At 42.0% G+C, this 24,534-nt stretch overlaps 1 protein-coding gene across 1 annotated transcript; it reads left to right on the top strand.

Annotated features, from left to right (window-relative positions):
* Window positions 1–484: 484 nt before the first annotated feature.
* Window positions 485–17,906, top strand: OVCH2 (ovochymase 2; the record flags this gene model as incomplete). The annotated part of the gene is given in 16 exon segments (XM_082660090.1): window positions 485–572; window positions 2,696–2,805; window positions 4,463–4,554; window positions 6,235–6,407; window positions 6,759–6,854; window positions 7,081–7,232; window positions 7,870–8,059; window positions 10,894–10,970; window positions 10,972–10,985; window positions 11,108–11,232; window positions 12,003–12,143; window positions 12,519–12,631; window positions 12,635–12,649; window positions 15,378–15,471; window positions 15,997–16,128; window positions 17,851–17,906. Coding segments are annotated over 16 exon segments (1,668 nt in total).
* Between the last annotated feature and the right edge of the window lie 6,628 nt (window positions 17,907–24,534).

Raw genomic sequence — 24,534 nt, 5'->3', positions numbered from 1 at the left:
AACCATCCATTTACATTTGGAAAACAAGAGAAAGATAAATGTTTTAGCATATTCTGATGGGATGTTTGCAAGCATGTAGGAAAGCCTATGCTTGCCAACAGGGACAACGTTGATATTCAATCCTCTTGTAGAAAGTGGAAACCTGTCGCAAGAAGCAAGTAATGTTTGCAAATGGAAGCCTGCGGCACCAACCACTTGGCTAGCCAGATAGACCCTGGGGGAAGCAATGAATGGATGTGGGTGTAATGGGACATGTACTATTGCTTGAGCAAGACTATGCTTCTGTGGTTGACTCCCCACATCTTGCAAAGATCTTTGCAAGAAACCACATTCAGAAACATCATACGGACATGGTTGAATGCCTCGTGTCTTGGTTAATGAGTAACTTTGTTTTAAGTTGGTATATTGCTGCTCTCACAGGGCTTTCTGTTTTGGTTCTCTTTAGTCTCTCTAAAATTCCAGGGGAAAACTCTTGAGTTTCAAAATGCATATGAGCAAGAATAAGCTCATTTTACTGCTTGGAATGATCTGTTTGGAACAGAGTAAATCTGCAACTCTCTCTCTCCCCAAAGGTAAGTTCCAAATGATCTCTGTAGCTACCTTTATCTGAAGAAATAAACTTTGCTGGCAATGGCTCTCACAGTTCCACTCCATATTCCTTTGGGAGAACAGGAGAGACAAATAGATTTTGGAGGTCTAATTAGTTTTCATGCAATTAATTTGGATTTCTCTCCTGCAATCATCATATTAAACTGAATAGAACATTAATGGAATACAACTTGGACAAGTTGCACTGATCTGGAGAAAACTGGAATTGTTCACTTATTTGGACACATTCCACAATCCCATCTCCTTTCATGTAGCAAATTCTGGAAATCAGCATAAATTTGGAAGCATTTGTAATCTTTTAAAAAATTATATTGCTGGGAAATATGAAGCATGTTTCCTGTAGTCTATTATTTATATATATGTAAACGGTCTCTTTTTCCTCAAGTAACATAATCTGAGAACAGTTCTTGGCAGGCTTCTTCACAGTCAGATTTGTACTAACCTCAAGAATTATCATGTTTTCTATCTTTGCTTCAATTAGTTCAGGAAATACTAAATTTTGTGTCTAAGGTATTTATGATTCAGTCAACAGAAACAGCTAGAAAATAAGCTTTGATTCAATATTATACCTGTATTGGGTTCAGAATCAAAAGACAATGTTACATGCATGCTTTGTCATTAATTAGCTGTGTATCTCTTTGATTCTTCATTTTCCCATCAGTAATGTGGGGGTCATAGTGCTTGATTCACAGGCAGGGAATGGGGCTTAAATGAGAAGTTATTTGAAAGAGTTTTGTATATTTTAACATATTAATCTAAATAGCTATGCTTTCAAGGATATATTTTCAAGAAAAATCATTTGTTCTTCCAACTTTTATAAGTGTCTACTGTATGCTAGGAATGTGCTAAACTTTGGAAATACAGAGATGAATAAAACATAGGTTTTTTTTTTCCTTAAGTACTTCATAGTACAGTGAAGGAGACAAACAATTCATTATCATAATACTGCATGGCAGAAACTATAAGAGGGGAGAGGAACTACAGGGGAGAAACACTTAACACAGTTTGAGGAAATCAAGGAAGAGTTCTCAGTTGAAGTGATCTCCAAGCTGAAGAATAGGGATTAGAGAATTCAACTATGTAAAGAAGTGGGGTGATTATGAGACAGGGCATGCTAGGCCCTCCTAGACAACATGTAGAAAAGAAGGACCTGCAGTAGGGACAGAGCATGGACCATCCTTAAATTACCAGGCAGTCTTCAACATCTTAATCTAGCCCCTCTCTTAGCTGAAGAGTCAAAAACAAACAAAACAAAACAAAACAAAACAAAAAAAGCAGAACAAATATTGAGAATAAATAAGTAAATGCAACTTTCTCAAGGATAAGATCTTTTCCACAAAAAGGAAAGAGTTCTTTCTCCCATTACCTAGCAACCCTTCTACCCTAACGCCATTCCGGTGTGTGAATCAGGACACTGTCTTCCCTCTACTCCACTATCATTGAACAACCTGATACTTTCCACTCTTATAGCAAATTAAATCCAATATTTGACTGTGTGCCAGGCACCACTGATCATGATCTCAGACTTAGTCTCTTGGGTGAAGCAGAGGAAAAGATGCAAGCAAAATTACAGTCTAAGGCAGACTATAGTATTAACCATTCAACCAATTAATTGAGCAACTTCTATGAATCGGGAACTGCACTAGATACTGTAGATACAGGTATTTCAAGATTAAGTTCCTATTTCTGAGGAGCTCACAGTCTGGTGGGGTTGAAAGATTACCATAACAGCATGTGATAAATGTCACAGAAGCACAGAGTGCTGTGAGGAGCCTCTAAGGGCTCAGATGGCTCAGTATCAAAAGGGGACTGTATTCACGCTAACCCAGCGGAGATCTACCTCTGAGGCCCTAAATCTTCATGTCAGAAAAGTAGATCTCTTCATGATATGCACGTCCTATGTGAAAAAGTGGAACAACCCCTTGTACCGCAAATCACAGCAAATTCCACAAATAACTTAAAGCCATTTTATAGTATTGCCACATGCTCCATGTCTTATAGTATTTCTTGCTCAGAAGACTTTCCTGTACCCCTCAGTCCTAAGAGATATATCTAATCACTAAATTATTGTCTTTTTTCCCCCTAGCTCCCGCTTGTGGGCAGAGTCTGGTTAAGTCACGGCCTTTGAATTACCTTAACATTTTCAGTCGCATTGTTGGGGGAAGACAAGTGGAAAAGAGTTCCTACCCTTGGCAGGTGAGTCTCAGGGAACATTCTCCTGTGGTTGGATTATGAGCTGTCTCAGGATTGGCTCTCTCAGAACCCATGCTGCTCATCCGTATGCTCTCTTCTGCTTAGTTCATCACCAGAGATCTCATGAGTTAGTACAAGGATCCAAGACATTCCTGATGTCCATCAGTTGACTTCTAGAAAAGGTGTGTTCAGAATAGTTACAAGCGCTATTGGCTTGCTCCAAAATTTGGAAATGCCATCCCAGACTTTCAGTCCCTAATACAAAAACCCCGCTTCAAATTTATAATTTAAAAAATAATTTTCTGATTCAATAAATATATTTAAAACATACTTATCTTGTTATAGTTAAAGATGATGAGGGAAGGTGTAGCCATAGGTCTACTTTTATGTTTGGGATGTAAGATTCATACCTATACCATAGGACCCTTCAGGGAATAATCGAGAGTGCTGCCTCTGTGGTAGTTAGTGTCCTAAGAATTCTGTCTCAATCTAGTTTCCTGTTCCTCCTATGCCATAGAATGCCTTTGTGCTTCTGCCCTTAGCCTAAGGCATTTATTGTCTTTGAAAGTCTCCCAATTTTCTTTACCCTGGGAGCCATGCTATATTCTTGCCTCTTCATTTTGTAGGTAGAACAATAGCTCTTTATTTTTACTTCTCTTGAGTCAGTCAGTCATATTAACTTTTAGATCAATGGATATTTGGTAACGATTGGTTGACTGAGTCTATGTTCAGTGAGATGATGGAATGGCTGAATCATTGTCATTTGATTAACTGATGAATTAATTACCTGGTTTGAAGAGTTGATTGATCAAATTCTTACTTGGTCAGTTGGTTGGCTAGTCAATTCAGAAGTCCGTATTCAAATCATAGTCAGGGATGACTCATTGACTTTTACTTACTTGTGCTTTATTCTGTTCTTAGCCTTTTCTCTGTATTAATTTTGTTTTCAATTGCTCATTGAATAATTTTTGTTCAAAAAGGAGACAGTTCTAATAAATTGCTTCTTTTCTAATTTAAACAGTGGAATTAAAAGTATTTGCTTGTACCCTATAAGTCGTGTTGGAGTCAAGCCAAACATCATGAACAGGACAAGCCAAAGATAGAAAATCTGTTGTAGAGACAGATTAAAAATAAGCTTGAAGCAGTTGTAGAGGTCAAATAGTTAAAAACTATAAGACAGTTGTAAATCCAGACTCTTTCTCTAAGAGGCTTAGAGGAATTGGAACGGACTTTGGAAGACTCCCTTAGCCCTCACCTTGTCTTTTTCCCAAACTTCTTCATCTGGTCTGTTCTGTATCTTATGCTTCTTTTTCTTTCTCTTCATTCACAGATATGATTCATATGGTTAGAGTAACAGACGGTAAACATTATCATGTAAATAACTAAATACCCACAATTTTTATTACCAACTTACTAAAACCTTATAGCCAATCATCTCAAGGTAACTACCTCTCCTGTGGGCCAGCAGTAGGAATCTTCTGGTTCCAGCATTGCTCTTCTTTCTGAGCTATAGTGTGATTGGTTTACCACTTCACAGTCCATGATTTCTGATATTTATGAGTAAGATATCTGGGTCTCTTTTTCAGAATATGCTCAGTCTCCAGGTTTGGGGGGATCCCAGGGCATTAACTTACTCCTATTTAAGGTCTTTGCAATTCAGGTGTCTTTGAAACGAAGGCAGAAGCATGTCTGTGGTGGGACCATCATCTCTCCAGAGTGGGTGATCACAGCTGCTCACTGTGTTGCAAACAGGTATGGAAAGCCCAGCCCATTGATGAAGGTCAGATTACCCTTCTACTCCCTGGGAATCAGCAGCAATAACTCTATTAAAATATGGAATGGTGTGATGTATGCCTTAGGGGAGAACATGTTAATTGCATAATACAGATAGGGCTCAAGGTCATTGTCCGAGGGTACACAACTTGGTAGAAAACATTCATTCCTTATTTAAAATGGGCTAGAAGTTAATAAAGAATAATATCCAAGTGAGAAAAAAAGCATCCCAAAGATAGAGTTCTGAAAGTTCTCTCCTAGTTTTCTTAAATTTCAGTGAAACAAAAGCATCCAGTTCATTATGCATCTTAATAACTGGATAAAAGAAAACAAAGGGAGGACAGTAAAACACGAAGAAGCCTCCTGTGTCTTCTTTCCTATTGACCCTGCCTCTCTGAACTTCACTCTAACAATTTCCGTCTCTTATCCATTTTCTTGTATGCTCCAAATGTTCTACTGTTGCCAGTGCTCTTGATGTTCATAAAGCTGCAATGAAGATTATATATCCCCCTATTTGCCCTCTTTCTCCACAAACATCTCCTGGATATTTACTCAGTGCTGGACACTAGTGGGTATCAAAGATACAAAGATGACTAAGATATGATTCCTGCCCCCCGAGAGTTGATAGTCTACAAAAGAGTCAACTGATAATTTCACTGCAATGTGGCAGGTGGTTAGGCTAGAGAGTTGCTATGTATTAGGTTTGGTATTTAATATAGCCAAGAGCCAGGGAAATATACCAAGAGAAAATGATGTCTTTTCCAATTTTGTATAAAATCATCTCTTCTAGATCCCCAGAGATGGCAAGCCCAAAGCTCTTAATCCACCTCAATGCATCCTATCAAGTTCCTTTCAGATAACTTTGCTGCGGGTAGAAGAGGAATAGAATGGTGTTTCCCGTGTCATGCTAGATCTCTAAATTACAAACATAAAGGAAGTAGGGGAAGATCCCCACTTCCCATTGCTCTAATCAGTCCCAAAGCCCTGAGTGTGCATACCCTCTGGAACATCAAGAGTTACGGTGCTATTACGTCTTTCATGGGATGCATTATGCATTAGATCTCTGACATTAAAGCAGCATACTTCATGGGAATCACCAGAAACTCCCAAAGGATCTCACTGATATTGAGGCCAGGCCAGCCATCTGGGGTAGCTGAATATGCTTTAGACCACTGGATTATACTGTACATACACCCTTAGGCATTTAACAAGTAACACTGCAAGGTATTCAATTTATCATATTGGCTCCATATGAGGCCACTTTTTACTAGTCCCTCACTCACATTGGGAACCTCTACATTTTCTCACTTTCTCTGTTCATCAGCTTCACACCTACATTATCTATCCATGTCTTTTTTTTTTTTTTTTTTGCGGTATGCAGGCCTCTCACTGTTGTGGCCTCTCCCGTTGCGGAGCACAGGCTCCGGACGCGCAGGCTCAGCGGCCATGGCTCACGGGCCCAGCCGCTCCGCGGCATGTGGGATCTTCCCGGACCGGGGCACGAACCCGTGTCCCCTGCATCGGCAGGCGGACTCTCAACCACTGCGCCACCAGGGAAGCCCCTATCCATGTCATTTTGAAGAAGTCATTTTGTCAACCACTGCAACTGTACTCAGAGATTCAATGAAATCCATCCATTTTACTCTTTCCTCCTCATAGAAATATTGCATCAACTTTCAACGTTACTGCTGGAGAATATGACTTGAGCTATATAGAGCCAGGAGAGCAAACCCTCACCATTGAAAGCATCATCATACACCCATATTTCTCTACCAAGAAACCAATGGATTATGATATTGCTCTTTTGAAGATGGCTGGAGCTTTCCATTTTGGTAAACATTTGAAGTTCACTCTGAATTGTCTACCCCATGTGCTCCAGAACTTCTGTTCCATAGCACATTCCCTACAGCATAAGTTATGCAGCATATGCCCAAGAATTCTGAATCATGTACTTTGAGACAGGAATTTGAGCTGGAGGCTCCCCTACCTGAAACCCTCTTGGCTTGTGGCTTTAGATATAGGATCGTGTGGAGTCCGTTACTTTGTTTCACAAGTAACCCCTGGAGGTGCCAGACAGAGATATCGCAAGTTCTTTGGGAACCACCTAGATGCCAGTTGGTGAGTGGCTTATGGTATCCTCTCCTCCATGAATGAAACAAGCCCTGCCTTGCTCTTTTCTGCAGACCAGTCTGTGGGACCCGTGTGCCTTCCAGAGCTAGGGGAACAATTTGAGCCTGGATTTATTTGTACAACCACAGGCTGGGGCCGCTTGAATGAAGGTAAGGACTCCTACGCTCGTATCAGAAGTTTCTGGTTGGTAATCAGAAAAGAGAATTTTTAATCTATTTTAAAAAGACAGTTGTGTAGACATTTTTAAAATAGAGACTATCACATTGTACTTCGAAATTCAAATCTTTCCAAAAGACACAAGCCTGAGTGGGGCATCTTCAACGTAGAAAAGGTGAAAGAGCGCCTTGCTGGGGTTCTCATTTCTGTGTTTTCTAGATGGCGTCGTCCCACAAGTCTTGCAGGAAGTGAACCTGCCCATTTTGACCCAGGATGAGTGTATTACAGCTCTGTTGACCTTACAGAAACCCATTAGTGGGCGGACCTTTCTCTGCGCAGGCTTCCCAGATGGAGGAAGAGATGCATGTCAGGTAGGCAGGAATGGTTGGGCTGACAGGTCCCAGGCAGGGCTTCCCTCAGCTTTGTCATCAGATGAGGGGCTGAAAGAAGGCTGTAGGCAAGCCTGGACTTGGGAAAGAAGGATCAGGACTGAAAAGGGAGGTCAAGTCAAAATAGAGGACAGTTTAAACAACCTGTTTTTAGCACAGACTGTGCTTTCAGAGGAGATCTGCTCTTTCCAAAAGACCAAATAATGGAGATGATGCCAACAATGAACTAGGGTACTCCGGCCCTGAAGGATAGGTGATGCTTTCCTACTTAGAGATTTCCAGTTTGTGTATACTGGGAGCTTTCTCTTTCCCTCCATCCGTCCTGCTGACCAAACTTGAGGTTGATTTGACTACTGGACAAGACTTTTCTGAGTCTGTAGGATGAGACAGGAGAAGGAAACAATCTGATATTTGATGAAAGCTTAGGATGGGGAAGAAGGAGATGGACTTGGTAGGCTCCAATGGTATTTGAGGATTGACTGTGAATTGCGCTTGCCTATTCTCCCAGGCCCCTGAGTCCAAAGTATTAGAAGTGAAGAAATTCATTAATCCTCATCTAGCACCTCTGTGGGGCACAGACACTGACAATGACAGTAACAGAGATCTTTTCTCCCTACAGGGAGACTCAGGAGGTTCCCTCATGTGCCGGAATAAGAAAGGGACTTGGACTCTGGCTGGTGTGACTTCCTGGGGTTTGGGCTGTGGTCGAGGTTGGAGAAATAATCTGCAGAAAGATGATCAAGGATCCCCTGGGATCTTCACAGATCTTACTAAAGTGCTTCCCTGGATCCACAAACACATCCAAATTGGTAACCAAGCCAGAACATAAGGTCAAGAAGCTAGGGAAAGAGAGAGAGCATCAGCAGAGGCTACGCAAGTCAGGACCACTGAGCAGACAACCTCTGCTTCTGTTCTTAGTGTCTCACATAAGGACTGTGGTATTTACTGAGTCTAAAACAAGGGTAAACTATGATGTGTGGTACAGTGTACAAATATTCAATGAAACATGAATACATCCATCCTAGACTTTGTCAAATTTGCCTTTGATTGAAACTGTCTCACCACTTCTCAACTCCGCTAGCAAGATTCAGCAAGCTATAGCATGGATCAGTGGTTATCAAGGAGGGGAAATTTTGCGCCCCACGGGACAATGTCTGGAGACATTTCTGGTTGTCACAACAGGGGACAGGGGTGCCACTGGCATCTAGGGGGTAGGGGCTCTGGATGCTGCTAAACATCCTACAGTGCACGGGACAGCCCTCCCCCACAGCAAAGAATGATTTAGTCCCATATGTTAGTAGTGTTGTGGTTGAGAAGGCCTGGCATAGAGCCAGGTACCATAAGTCTGAAAAGGCCAGGGTCTGTATACATCCTTCTACCAGATTCACCAGTGAGTTAATTGAAACTTCATTTTTGCCTCCAAATCCAACTTAGTTGTTTTCTTAACTGGTGGCTTCCAGCCTAAAATAGGACTTCTATTCTTTCCCAAAGGGGTTAATTCAAATTAGTTCAGGAAGAACCTGGGTTTGTGTTCAAGTATACGGTACACTAGCAGGTTTCGGAGTCCTCAGTTCAACTTGTAGCTGTCCAGCAGTTGTGGGTGTGTTATTTCCATCTCTAGCCTCCCTTTCCATGAAAAATTAGAGGGGTAGACCAGATGACCTCTTCTTGCTTTGTGTAATCCCCAAGCTAAGCAGTCCATTTAATAAAGAGAGTGAAATCATCTTCTTAAAGCACAAAGACCACTTTGCTGCTTTGTCAATTTATCCCTTCTGTTCTTTCCACAGATTGTATTTTCATTAGTTGCAAATTGACTTAACAACCTCTGCACTTTTGAGCCAGGGAGATGCTAACTTCTTGAAATATTGCTCAGGATATCACAACCTCGAATTGCATCTTTCTTTTTCTTTCCCAGGGAAGCTGAGAAAGCACTCCAGAGGTGGGTATTTCTTGTAGCCTGTTCTTCCAGGAGCATGAATTAATCTCTAGGATTTCTGAATATCGGTTCCTTTATAATCAAAAGTCTTCCTCTGCAAGAGCTCTCCATAATCACTAGGTATAAAACCATCACTAGGAGCACACAGCCATTCATCCCCAGCCAGGGAGGGTGAATTCATCCCTTCACCCAGCAGGAGCACAACATTCCCTCTGAGTTCACTTGTCAATCCAGAGCTCCAGTTCAATTCAGCAAACAGTTGGCAAATCCCAGATTTGGATCCAAGACACAAGGGAGGAGGTGGGGCATGGCAGATGTGGTCCGGAAGCTACACACCTTGTCCTGAAAGAATAGGGGACTCACCCCCAGGGTTACATTGCAGGTCTGAAATGAATTCAGTCTGTGACTTTGGGCAGGCTCCTTCCTACCTCTGAACCTGAGTTTCCTCATCCAAAAAGGAAAGAGTTTGGGCCAGGTGGTCTCAAAGGCATCTTTAGCTCAAATCTTCAGTGGTTCTGTGAGTCTGTGGGGCTATCTCCAAAGAGCAAAGTGGAAAAAGAGTACCCTGAGAGCTCAGAGGAGTGGGTGGCTGCTTCTAGCTGGGGGGAAAAAATACAAGGGAGACTTTGGAGCACAGACATCTTTTAAGCTTAACCTTAAAGAACAAAGGATGAGTAGGATTTTGTCAGTTGGAAATGGGATATAGGTAAAGAAAAATATTCCAGCTTAAGGAATCATCCTTATCAGAAGATGGATACTAAAATATGGAGATATGAAAATTTAGGATGTAATAGAGACCCAGTAAGTCAATCAGTTGAAGTGTAGGCTATGTGATGAGTTTTTATGAGGGAGAAGATTAAACGGGTAACCTGAGAACAAAATATGGAAACTTTGAACACCATTCAAGAAAATTTTGACATTATTGAGTAATAGGAAGTTGACTAATTAGATAAACAGATTAGAGCTATACTTTAGTGCTATAAGAACGGCACATAGGGGATAAATTGGAGAGGAAAATATCAATAATTCAAGGTGGACTTATGAGATTATGCATTAGTTCAAGAGACAAGAATATAATGCTTGAACGAGGGCAATGGCCAGAGAATGAAAAGGAGGGCATAGAAACAGGATGAATTAGGCCAGGATAGTCACTAAGGTTACGAGCGGTGAGGGAGGGAAGGAATGAAGGATGACACCAAAGTTCTGAGCATGGAAAGCTAAGAAAAGGGCACATAAGCTAATCAAATCAGAAGTGGAAGCAGTTTTGCAGACTGAGAGGAAGTCCTTTTGTAGCATGTTAAGTTTCAGGGGGGATATCTAGGAGATGGTTGAAAAATCAGAAGTTCAGGTAGAGATAATAGTTGAAACTGATGGTGTGAATGAAGTGGATCAGAGGGCTCGTGTAGAGAGAAATGAAAACTTAGAACCTAGGAAATACCTGCATCTATAGAGTGGAATTATGGGGTCAAAGAAAGAAGAGTAAAGAAGAAGAAATCATAGAATCTCAAGGTTAGGCAGGATCTACAAGAAACAAAAAGTAAGGCATCATAGAAGCCAAGATAGCAAAAGATCTCGTGTCTCCACGAAAGGAAGCGTGTATGAAGGAGAACCAGGAGGCCCCAGTGTCTGTACAGGTTCTGGGGGAAAAGGGCTCTTGTGGCTATAGCCATCACTGTTAGCGCTGATTCGCGTGGCTTTCCCTCCCAGCCTCATGCAGTGAGCAGGACCCTGTGATCAGAGCATCAGAAGGGGAGCTGCACTTCCCAGAAAGCCCCTTCCTGTATTAGAGCAAGCAGTGAGTAGCCCCCGCTGGCTCCCCTGCCCTTGACTCCCACCTCGAGTTTGACTCTGCCCCACTCATTGGACTGTGACAGTCGCTTTCCATCTAGAAATAATATCCTCTCAATGTAGCTACCTTCAGACTGTGTGTCTGGACCCTGTTTGTACCAGAGGGAATGCACGTGCTCCTCAATTTTTCCCACTTCGATGCAGAGTCTTGTCACCACAATTACCTGTCAATGTATTCTTTAGAAGACACACTTATTGGTGAGTGGATTTTCACATTGTCGAATGGACACTAGTGCTAGGAGGACTTAATGGGGCCTGGTTACGATATGTCTGGCCCTGAGGCATCTATAAGTACCGCACTTCCTGTCTCCAATTTTGAGACTTAGAATTGACAGTGGAAAGGAACAAAATCTGAGCCTGTGTGAGGGCTGTAAGGGCCACAGTGCAATTCACTTACAGCATCTGCTGCCCATGGAAACAGGCTTCCTAGACTCATTTGCCAGACCTGGAGCCCATCAGGAGTAAAATGTAGACATATAGCAGTGCCCCTTGGGGCCTCCTGGGCAGAATGCTGCTCTCCTACGCGTGAAAATGACCATTACCCGCCTCGTCCAGTTCAGAAGGAAGATGCCAACAGATAGCCACAAGGAGGAGATAAAGGTTACTTATACAAGAAACAGAAATGCAGGAGTGTTTCTGTGGTTCTAAACTGCAGGTGATTTTGCCCACCCCCTCCCTCCCCCAGGAGACACTTAGCAATGTCTTAGAAGCGTTTTTGGTTATCACAACGAGAGGGAATGTTACTGGCATCCAGTGGGTAGAGGCCAGGATTGCTGCAAAACATCCTACAATGTGCAGGACAGCCTGAACACCAAGAACGTTCCAGTTCAAAATGTCAGTAGTGCTGAGGTTGAGAAACCCTGATTTAGACAAGCCTGCACTATCATGAAAGTTCAGTTCCCCATAAGTCTTTTCATGGGTGCTGTTTTCTAGGCTCTGAACCAAAACGCTTCATTCTTACGTTGCAGGGAAATTCTGTGGGAACAGCCTGGCTTCATCGGTTCTCGTTGGCTCCAACGCTATAAGGCTGAGGTTCACCTCTGATGCCACAGACTATGCTGTTGGGTTTAATCTCACGTATAAAGCTCTTAAACCAAACTACCTTCCTGGTAAAACCGTTTGCTCTTATCACACACTATGGCTTCCTTTTGCAGAAATTGAGGACCCATAGGAATGAGATGAGGGGTAGGGAGCCCCCCCAACCAAGGCCCACTGAGCTCCATAGCAGAGAGGAGCTCAAGGCAAGTGAGATGCAGGTGCAGGGGCTCCTTCTGCAGTCCTGCTAAAGCGTGTTTGTCGCCTACCCAAGTGAGCTGAGAGGGCCTGATGAGTTCTCGGGAACCAGCGCGCAGACCTCCCCCTTCTTGATGGCTCTGCCTTAAGAGTCAGTTCAGGCATCACTCGTGGGAGACACAAGGGGGAAAACAGAGGATCCCTCTGTGCGCGGTGATGCCATTGTTTGGACGTTCTCCCTTGTGTTGCAGAGTCAGGCTGCAGCTCCTTAACTATCCTTTTTGAAGAAGGCCTCATACAGAGTCTTCACTATCCTGAAGACTACAGCAACATGGCCAGCTGCAACTGGGTTTTTCAAGCCCCCTAACATCACCTCGTTAAGGTACTGACCCTGGTTACCCTTACTTTGCTGAGGATCTCCAGAGAATCGCTCGCATAAACACCATGAGGGCAGACGTTTTATCTGGTGTATCTGCTGCTGTATCCCTAGTACCTAGAATAGAACCTAGCACCTGGCACACAAGGTTCTTGATAAATATTATTGATACTGGTTGACTAACAGACTAGCCTATTCTCTACTGTAACTACCCACACTTACCGCTAGGTGGCAACTGTGTGCTTTACATTTTGTTGAAATGTGGCCTTAATCTTTGTACCAGGTAACTTGTTTCATCAGTGTCTAGTCCTTTCTAGGAACAAGCATTTCTTCCTTATTAATTAAACTGCTAACAAAACAGTTTGTGGAGAGTGGATAACAAAAGTGCAGTGCAGAACAGTTTCAGGGACTGGCATAAGGTATAGCAGGAGGGGTGGTGGAAGGCGAGGCTGAGATGGAAGCATGGAGGGCTTTGAATGTCAGGATACAGAGTGTATTCAGCCTTTGATTCGCGGTGTTTGTGGCCATTTGTGTATTTGTTCAGTTAACACTAGTGGGCCATCTGCAGAAATGCCTTCAGGTAGATGACACTGCAGTCAGGGTGACGTTGGAATTAGGCATTATTTAGAAGTCTTTCTCTTAAAATAATAATTGAAAGCATTAGAGTATATGGAGACGAAGTAAACTATAAAATAACGGGTAAGGAGTAAGAGTGAACAAGACCTCAAAGTTCTTGTATATTTAAGAGGCCAAAAGAGATCTGAGACCCAGGAATAGAACCAAATTGGTGCAGTGTTATGACAGTCCAGAGAATGAAGCCTTTAATTCAAAACACAAAACAAAACAAACAAACAAACAAAAAGTTATGGCCAATAGGTTGGATTTCCCACAGCAAGTTAGAGTTTAAAGAGAAAGAGGACCCCCTCCCTCCCTCCCTCCCTCCCTTCCTTCCTTCCTTCCATTCTCTCTCTCTTTCTTGATAGATCTTGATCTCCTTCCTTCTTTCTCTCTTCCTTCTGCAGAGAAACCATTGTACAGCTCTGAAACCTTTTGTTCTATTCAAATGTGCTTTTAAATGTTAACAAAGTAAAAAGACAAAACTTTTTTGAAAAATAAAGAGAGGGAGGACTAAGCACCCGTTATACAGTCCCCACCTCATCCCCCAATAAAAAGGTAGAAGAGTTGGGATGGACAATTGAACAGTAGAGAGGAGGTGCGGGAGGTGTCATCTGAAAGGTCAGGTGAAATCAGATGTTAGGTGCAGAAACAAGATCACACAGGAGAAGGAGACACAGAGTAAGTGAGACAGGTGTAGCTGTTGTCTTTCTAAAAGTTTCTGAAACCCAAACAGAGTCAAGGCAGACAGTTCAGGACGAAGCAGGATTAAGGGAAACTGTGTTACTGACAGGAGAAAATCTTAAGTATGAGCGTACGCCTGGAAGGAGGAAGAAGACAAAATTTAGTTGAAAATCTGAACAAATCAGAGCTAGAAGTGATTCAAAAGCATCTATGCAATAAAATACACTGAGTGCTGTGCATCCGTGAAAAGATGCACTCACACTGGGCCAGTGACAGCATCAGCCTGCAGGACCCACCCGGGACGGTCATTTGTAAGTTGGTAGGACAAGTCGTAACTATGTGCACACCATTTGACTTGAAGAGAAAAGGGTCTTTTTAAAATTATTATTATTATTCATAAATTTTATTGCTCTACAAGTTCTGTTTACCAACTTCAAACATTTTAAATTCTAAATTTTAAATATTATTGATACTAAAGGAACAGGTATATCTGACTTTTAGAAATATTTTAAGTTTTCTTGTAAGTTATTTATTATAGGCATTCTAGATCCCCTGTGATGGAAATTTCTGGTTTAAAAAAGATTTATGGGGGCTTCCCTGGTGACGCAGTGGTTGAGAGTCTGCCTGCCGATGCAGGGGACACGGGTTCGTGCCCCGGTCCGGGAAGATCCCACATGCCGCGGAGCGGCTGGGCCCGGGAGCCATGGCCGCTGAGCCTGCACGTCCGGAGCCTGTGCTCCGCAACAGGAGAGGCCACAACAGTGAGAGGCCCGCGTACCACAAAAAAACCCAAAAAACAAACAAACAAACAAGAAGATTTATGTAATTTTCTTAAAACCCTTTCCATAAGATACAATGGTCAGAGTAACCAAAAAGGGTCTGTTTCCAGAAAGTATCCCAGTAGGGGTTTAAGAAATGTTTGAACGGATCCTGTTTCTGACACGTCTCCTCCTCCCCATGTCTCGTTCACCATGAATCATCCTTTCCTTCCACTTCTGTCCTAGCCGCGCAGGCCTGTGTCTTTTGCCAAGTGCTCGGGCTCCATTGAATCCGCATCATTTGTGTATAAACAATCTAAGCTGCTACCTCATCATTTCTATCTCCCACTGCTCCTCTCAGTTAGTCAGGGCTATCAGATTGCTCAAATGTTGTTCTTTGCTCCTCCAAGGAGGGAACTGGGGAGCTCAAATATTTGCACGTTTCCCCACCCTTCTGTTCAGCCTGTAATTGGGTGCTTAGATGTTTCAGAGGGTTTGGGAGCCTGGGGTTTAGCATCATTTCCTAAGTCGTGTAACCCGCTCATGAATGCCCCGTTACATTTCTCATCTAAGGTCATGCTGTAGAGCGAGTTGAACAATCCAATTTCCTCTCCTTGATCAAAATGGGGTAATACGTTCATATTGTTTACTCTGGATGTAACCTGGAGTCTTCTCAGCTTTCCTTTCAGAACCTGGAAGCAGAAGAAAGTGGAGATTGCACTTCCGACTATGTGAGCATGCACAGGGATGTAGAAAGGAAGAAAGAAATAGGTTTGTGTTCCCTGGGAGCCTCGGCTTCCCTGGTTTGCATTTGGACCCAGTCCTTCTTGGGACTCCTTTTAGGGAATGTGGCTCAATGTTCCTTCATTCCCCTGCACCATCTCCATCACTTCGTATGCTCTCACCACCTCTCCTCCTTCTCCACCATCAGGGGCGGGAAGAGCTTCAGGGAGAATCGAAGAAGAACGATTTGATCAGAAAATGTGGAAGGCTCACAATGAACTAGGGGTGAGAGGGGAAAGTGACATTGAAATAAGCCCTGTGGCTGGAACAACTTCCCTTAGTGGCATTCCCAGTGGGAGTGTTTGGGAGATAAACAGAATTGAAATGTTGACGGGGTTAAATACACAGTACAGAGGAGCACTCTGCCTTTCTATTTTGGAAATGAATTGTGACATACACTGGAAAGGTTTATTTCTTAACAGTTACCTGAAGGACAATTGTTTTCTTCTATCCAATGCCACGTCTGTTTGCTGGGCCCTTGACCATGTCATGCCGGGGCTGGGCTTGAACCAGCTCCACTGTGTGGCTTTGTTGTCCCCGCCCCTGTGGTGAGCATCTCCAGGGTGATGTCCGTCAGCTTCCAGTCCGATGAAAACATGACCTTCAGAGGCTTCCAGGCTACAGTCTCCTTCGTTCCTCAAACAGGTAAGAAGATTGAGGCCCCAACTCCTCAGGTCTCAAGTCTCATCCTCCTGCTGTGGTAAAAAGGGCAGCATTTAGAGACCAGCATGGATATAATCAACTCATGATTCACTGAATCTATGAATCCTGAACCACTGCTCCTGGGGAAATACAGAGTTGGGGGCCTCTCAGCCTCTGCTTTTATGTGGGTTTCTGTTTCAAGTCACCTTATTTAATATACATTGCTGATTCATTAACACTGAACTCATGGTCAATACCACTATAACTCACGCCTGCACGGAGCTGGTCCATCACGTGTATTTTCTCTCTAAGGCACAACCCAGGCTTTTTGCCCTTTTAGAAACACTAGATGGCACTTCAGCACTATGTTTAGGGCCATTGCGGACAGCAAAATCGCCAACAGAAAGCCCCAAAATGTAAAAAGCAAAACAAAGAGGGGCGCTAACAGACCGCAGGAAGGACGCTTGTTTATAGTGTGAGAGCTGAAACAAGACGGCAGAGTGTGGCCTCACGAGACCTCAGCCAGGACACGTGATCAGGTGACTCAGATTTTCCACTGCTCTGCATATGTCCATGAATGACCGTGAAAGCACCATGAGTATTGGTTTTGAGTTAACAAACGTTAGCGAGTAGGTGAATTCAAAAATACAGAATCCGTGAAGAATGAAGATCAGCTGTATGTCTGAATCTTGGCCTGTCCTTACTAGAAGTGTGATCTAAGTGTCATCTAGGATTCATCCTCCTCAGTCTTACAACGGGAGAATAATACATGCCCGGTAAAGATGTAGTGAGGCTTAAATCAGATGATGTGTATTGGGCCACAAGCAAGTGTGTGTGTGTGTGTGTGTGTGTGTGTGTGTGTGTGTGTGTGTGTGTGTGTGTGTGTGTGTGTGTGTGTGTGTGTGTGTGTGTGTGTCACAGAGAGAGGCTCAGAAATGTCAAGTATCTTCACCAACCCCCAGTCCCTAGACACTTGAAGACACAGCTTCCTTCCAAGCTCTCACACCCCATGAGCACTCTGTCCAAATCCTACAAAGCCAGTTACTGGCTTCTCAAGTTGTTCATTCTTATTGGACGGTAAACAGCTGCTAATGGGAAAGCCAGGTTATGGTTAAAATACTCCACTTTCCAGTTCAAATACCCATAGAGTCTAACTGGCTGAGATGTCCCAGAATTCTAACAATAATAATTTTTGATAAATCCCAAACATTGGCCTTGTTTGTGTGAGCTGAGCAGCTATATCATGCTTATACCCAGATTTTTACATCTCCGGATTAGAGAATGAATCAGTGTTTCTGGGGACATGGGATGTACTACCTGAAGAATCCAGTGCTTCTGGTAAGCTGTTTTGGAGAAAGTCACTACCAGAAGTATACAGATTTTATTACTCTTGGTTCAACCAAGAACCCCAAAAAGATATATTGGGGTTTTAACCTCCAGTACCTAAGGTCACATTCTGTGACCTTTTTTGGAGATAGAGTGGTTACAAAGGCAAGCAAGTTAAAATGCTGTCATTAGTGTGGGCCCTAATCCAGTACGACTGGTGTCCTTATAAAAGGGGAAATTTGGAGAGAGAGACACGCACACACGGAGAACATCATACGGACATGAAGGCAGAGATGGGAGTGATACATCATGTGTGAACCAAAGAATGCTAAAGATTGCCAGCAAACCACCAGAAGCTAGAGGAGAGGCGTGGAGTGGATTCTCCATCACCACCCTCAGGAGGGATCGACCTGCCCAACACCTTGATCCTGGACCTCGAGGCTCCAGAACTGTGACACAATACATTTTTGTCTTCTAAGCCACCCTGTTTGTGATATTTTGTTACAGCCTGCCTAGCAAGCTAATACACCAGGAATTGGCTTACACGATTGTGGGAGCTGACTAAGCAAGTCAGTCCATAAGGCAAGCAGGCAGAAAGGGAAGGTCACAGGACCCTGGAATTCCACAGGCATGGGCTGAGGCCATTCTCCACAAGCAGAATTTCTTCTCTCTGGGGGAAGCTTCCACACTGCTTTCAAGGCCTTTCCAACTAATGACGTCAGGCCCACCCAGATGATCCAGAATGATCTTCCTTACCTAAAGTCAGTGATGAGGGACTTTCATTACATATGCAAAATCCCTTCATAGCAACATCTAGACTAACGTTTGATTGAATAACCGGGGGCTGTAACCTGGCCAAGTTGCCGCATCACGAAAGCCATCACATAGAGCTGGATGGGATGTGGTCACTGTCCCTTTTGCTCAAAGCAACCCCAAAATATTTTCGGTCACAGAATCAAAATTCCCATCTTGAGTGATTCATTCAGTAGGGGTGGCTAAATAGTGTGCCAGGTTGTGGTCTGACTCACCAGAGCCATCCGCTGGAAAAGAAGTGAGTGAACCGCTATGTCTTCACATTGGTGAGCATTGAGGAGCGCTGGGCTTTCTCTTTTCCTTGTTTCCTCCGTGACATCCACTGACAAGGAAGCTTTCAGAGTTTGCCATTTTGATCGTTTGTCAAGAGAAAGATCAAGCACCTAATTTTTAATTATTAAAAAATTTTTTTAGTTTTACAAATTATCTGACACGTAGAACACAAAGTAATAGAGAACGTAGAAGAGGAGTATTCCTTTTAATGAGGAAGGATAGAAGCCGTCTGAGTCTTTTTGTTGTTGCTTCTTGGACCTCAGGATGCGTATATATCCTGGGAAGAAACTGTAAAGTGTGTCTGCGGTGGTTCCTGTTCTTGGCCACCAGGGGGCGATATATTCAGCAGAGCCATTTCTCTCAGTACCTGCCAAGGAGTCTCATTACAACACTTGGCTAGATTTATTGGTCATTTTATCCCACAGCACCTACCATAGTGCCCAGAACACAGGCGATGCCACATAAATATTTGATGAATCAAACTAATCCAGAAATAGCTCCTGGTGTGAAAGCTCAACAAGAGGAATTTTCCTGATTCCCTCTCCCTGAACTCACACCTACTTTAGGGCCTTCTTCCCTTATACAAATACACATAAAAACTTAAGGACAAGAACAGGAATTTACATGTGTCCTGTTTTAAATAGCACACCTAACCTGGATTCCTTGAATCATTCAGTAAGTAATTTTGTCCTTCCTTCGCTTTTTATTTGGAAATTTTGCAAATCTACAGAACAGATGGAAGAATAATACAATGAACACCTGTTTATCCTTCACCTATATTCCTCAGTTGTTGACAACCCATCACACTGGCTTGGTACTGATTTGGTGTCCTCTCTGGACAAATCTCTGTACCAGAGACCAGGGAGTGGGGGAGGCAGGATACAAAGAGGAACAGGATAGGTACTAACCTATATTCGAGGAATTTATATCCTAATAATGAAGCTTATATGTACAGATAGAGAGTAGATTTATGTAAAACTAAGAGCCTTCAAGACTAATATATGGTGTTAGATGTCAGGATAGCAGTTACGCTTTGCAGGAGCAGTGACTGGACTGGGCTCCTGAAGTGTCTTCTGAGATTCTGCTAGTCTGATCTGGGTTCTGGTTGTACTTCTTGGAAAAACATTCAAAGTATTTTATTGCTTGAGTATTTTTCTGTGTGTATGTTATACTTTAATAAAATTGACAACAAAAGGGGAAATGTGCACAGAAAAACACAATACAAGAAAATACTGAAATAACTTCTGAGATGATTAGGACACCGGTGTTTGACTGGGGCCCACAAAGATAAATAGGATGTCAACGTTATTCCCAACACTGTGAGGAACCCTGGGATGGTTTTGGCTAGGGGAGTGACATGATCAAAACAAGTGCTCTTTGGTGGTTAATTTGGGAGTGGGAGGAGGACAGGGAAAGCTGAACCCCAGGGAGAGTAGTCCAGGTGAGCAATGTTGAAGACCCAAGCCCAAAGGTAGGAGATGGATGCAAGATATTTTGTGAATATAGGATCTAAAGTGTTTGGTGAGTAGATAATTGAGGCAAAAAAGAGGGGGGGAAGTCAAGGGTGGGCTTGATGTGTTACTCTTGGGTGAAACATCCATTTCTTTCTCTCTCTATATGTATATATATAAATCTCTCTAGAATACAATAAGCATTTCTCATTATTCCCAGGTGTCTATTAGAGTTTCCAGCACAAGGGAGATGCTCAGACCTGGACTTGACGGTGAGGAGGACCCATGGGTAACGAAGATATGCCTTCTTGGCCCCCTTCCAGGTGGGCTCTGTGGAGCCACTTCCCCTCCCACTTCCAGATCCCTTTCCAGCCAGACTGTGGGAGGCAGGAGGCCAACAGTCGCTCTTGGTCATAGCAGGTCAGTGTGCAGATTGCCACCAAGCATCTCTGGGAAACCTGGGTAGCCACCCATGCTCATTGCTTCAGCAATATGTAAGTACACCCAGGGAGTGGAACATGGTGAGAGCTCGTGGTTTAAGTTGGCTGATCATTAATTCTTCATCTGCCACCTCTGACATCCATCAGGGTCTGCTGCTGCTTCCCCATTCAACCACCATCATGGGCAATCCGCCTCCCCAGCGAGAACGTGAGTTCCTTGAGTGCTCAGGAAATTTCTACCCCCTCACCTTGAGTTTCTAGTATATTTTAATTAAACATGAGGCTGGTTGTTGGATAGAGATACACTGATTTTATCATATCTTCGTTCCTAGGATTTTTAAATCAGAAATGAATATTGAATTTTGTGAAATACTTTGAGCATCTGTTGAAATGATTGATTCTCTCCTTTGACTTATTAGTATATTAAATCTGTATTAATAGATTTCCTAACATTCCTACATCCCTGAATCCCACTTAGACTTGGTACATTCGTCTTTCAATGTACTGCTGGGCTCTTTTACTAATATTTCACTTAGATTTTTGCATCAACATTCATGACTGAAATTGACTTATAGCGGAGGTTCTCGAAATGTGATCTGGAGACCGCTGGGGATCTCCAAGATCCTTTTAGGGGAGACCCCTTAAAAGATCAAAACGATTTTCATAGTAATACTAAGACATTATTATCCCCTTTTACTCTCATTCACTCACCAGTATGCAGTAGAGTTTTCCAGAGACTATATAACATGTGATATCTCAACAGATTGCGTGTAAAAGGCAGATAGGAAATCCCATCTGTCTTCTGTTTAGCCAGACATTAAATGGTTTTGAAAAAATGTGAAACAATGCCAGTCTTATTTAAAGTTTTTATTTTCGAAGACGTAGTTACTTGAATACATGTCATTATGTATTAACTTAATGGTTTTATTATGGTTATCTTAAATAAATTAATATATAATCTAAAAAACTTTTGCTTTAAGTTCTAGTATGTTAACTATTGGTAAATATTACTCACATAAACAAAAGCTCTTTAGGATTTTCAGTGATTTTTTTTCTAAGTGTAAAGATGTCCTGAGACCCAAAATTTGAGAACCGCTGGCTATAGTTTTCTTTTTGTCGTCTGCCTCCGTCAGACTTTGGTATCAGTGCTCTTCATGAAAAGAACTCGAGAGCTCTCCTTTTTTTTTTAAATTGAGGTATAATTGACATGTAACATATTAGTTTCAGGTGTACAATAAAATGATTTGATATTTGTATTTTTGCTAAATGATCGCTGCAATAAGCGTAGTCATCTTCCACCACCACGCACAGTTACAATTGGTTTTCCTTGTGATGAGAATTTTTAAGATCTACTCTCAGCAACTTTCTCTTAGAGCTTTCCTTCTTTTCTTTTTCCTTCTGTATGCTTTGCATAAATTTATAACGGGGGAATAATAACTAATGATGTCATGTGATTACATATACTAAACATCTTGTTTAGTTCCTTCCTTGTTACTGGTTTTTAGGTTTAAAATTTTCACCTTCACTCAATTTTGACAATTTATAATCTCCTAGTGATAGCTATAACACTCAGATTTTCCTACTAATTGCTTTGTGCTGTGCAAAACATTTCCTTATATACTTTTGTGATCTTTGCTACTTTTCCAATTTTGTATATTTTTAAAATCTTAAAAAAAATTAGACTAGCTAGTATCATCATTTTATAGAGTTTTTATTTTAGAAAACAGTTAATTTTTGTAATGGCCCTATTTTTCTGGCTACACCCTATTGAGTCACTTCAGCTGACCCAGACAGGCAGGCTGACCGGGGACTGGGGACCGTGACTCTGAGATATTTCCTGCAGATGATGGACAGGCACAGCTATAACCCATGTTGACACTAGAATGCAACTGCAAGACTTGTTTATGTTCCCCTTAGAGCTCTTTTTTTTAAATTGTGATTTACTTTTCCCCATTTTTTTAAACATCTTTATTGGAGTATAATTTCTTTACAATGGTGTGTTAGTTTCTGCCTTATAACAAAGTGAATCAGCTATACATATACATATATCCCCATATCTCCTCCCTCTTGTGTCTCTCTCCCACCCTCCCTATCCCACCCCTCTAGGCGGTCACAAAGCACCGAGCTGATCTCCCTGTGCTATGCGGCTGCTTCCCACTAGCTATCGATTTTACCTTTGGTAGTGTATATATGTCTGTGCCACTCTCTCACTTCATCCCAGCTTACCTTTCCCCCTCCCCATGTCATCGAGTCCATTCTCTACGTCTGCGTCTTTATTCCTGTCCTGCCCCTAGGTTCTTCAGAACCTTTTTTTTTTTTTTTTTTTTAGATTCTATATATATATATATATGTGTTAGCATACGGTATTTGTTTTTCTCTTTCTGACTTACTTCACTCTGTATGACAGACTCTAGGTCCATCAAACTCACTACAAATAACTCAATTTTGTTTCTTTTGGTGGCTGAGTAATATTCCATTGTATATATGTGCCACATCTTCTTTATTCACCTGTCGATGGACACTTAGGTTGCTTCCATGTCCTGGCTTTTGTAAATAGACCTGCAATGAACATTGTGGTACATTATGTGGTATATAATTTTTGAATTATGGTTTTCTCAGGGTATATGCCCAGTAGTGGGATTTCTGGGTTGTATGGTAGTTCTATTTTTAGTTTTTTAAGGAACCTCCATACTGTTCTCCATAGTGGCTGTATCAATTTACATTCTCACCCACAGTGCAAGAGGGTTCCCTTTTGTCCACACCCTCTCCAGCATTTATTGTTTGCAGATTTTTTTGATGGTGGCCATTCTGACTGGTGTGAGGTGATACCTCATTGTAGCTTTGATTTGCATTTCTCTAACGATTAGTGATGTTGAGCATCCTTTCATGTGTTTGTTGGCAATCTGTATATCTTCTTTAGAAAAATGTCTATTTAGATCTTCTGCCCATTTTTGGATTGGATTTTTGGATTGTTTTTTGATATTGAGTTGCATGAGCTGCTTGTAGATTTTGGAGATTAATCCGTTGTCAGTTGCTTCATTTGTAGATATTTTCTCCCATTCTGAGGGTTGTCTTTTCTTATTTATGTTTTCCTTTGCTGTGCAAAAGCTTTTAAGTTTCATTAGGTCCCATTTATTTTTGTTTTTATTTCCATTTGTCTAGGAGGTGGGTCAAAAAGGATCCTGCTGTGATATATGTCATAGAGTGTTCTGCCTATGTTTTCCTCTAAGAATTTTATAGGGTCTGGCCTTACATTTAGGTCTTTAATCCATTTTGAGTTTATTTTGGGGCATGGTGTTAGGGAGTGTTCTAATTTCATTCGTTTACATGTAGCTGTCCAGTTTTCCCAGCACCACTTATTGAAGAGACTGTCTTTTCTCCACTGTATATTCTTGCCTCCTTTATCAAAAATAAGGTGACCATATATGCATGGGTTTATCTCTGGGCTTTCTATCCTGTTCCATTGATCTATATTTCTGTTTTTGTGCCAGTACCATACTGTCTTGATTACTGTAGCTTTGTAGTGTAGTCTGAAGCCAGGGAGCCTGACTCCTCTAGCTCTGTTTTTCTTTCTCAAGATTGCTTTGGCTATTCGGGGTCTTTTGTGTTTCCATACAAATTGTGAAATTTTTTGTGCTAGTTTTGTGAAACATGCCATTGGTACTTTGATAGGGATTACATTGAATCTGTAGTTTGCTTTCGGTAGTATAGTCATTTTCACAGTGTTGATTCTTCCAATCCATGAATATGGTATACCTCTGCATCTATCTGTATCATCTTTAATTTCTTTCATCAGTGTCTTATAGTTTTTTGCATACAGGTCTTTTGTCTCCTTAGATAGGTTTATTCCTAGGTATTTTATTCTTTTTGTTGCAATGGTAAATGGGAGTGTTTCCTTAATTTCTCTTTCAGATTTTTATCATTAGTGTATAGGAATGCAAGTGTTTTCTGTGCATTAATTTTGTATCCTGCTACTTTACCAAATTCATTGATTAGCTCTAGTAGTTTTCTGGTAACATCTTTAGGATTCTCTATATATAGTATCATGTCATCTGCAAACGGTGACAGCTTTACTTCTTCTTTTCCGGTTCGAATTCCTTTTATTT

Source organism: Grampus griseus (assembly GCF_964374135.1).
Source record: "Grampus griseus genome assembly, chromosome: 8".
Classification (NCBI taxonomy): Eukaryota; Metazoa; Chordata; class Mammalia; order Artiodactyla; family Delphinidae; genus Grampus; species Grampus griseus.
Note: the sequence above shows the minus strand (reverse complement) of the source record. Positions and strands in the feature narration are given on the sequence as shown.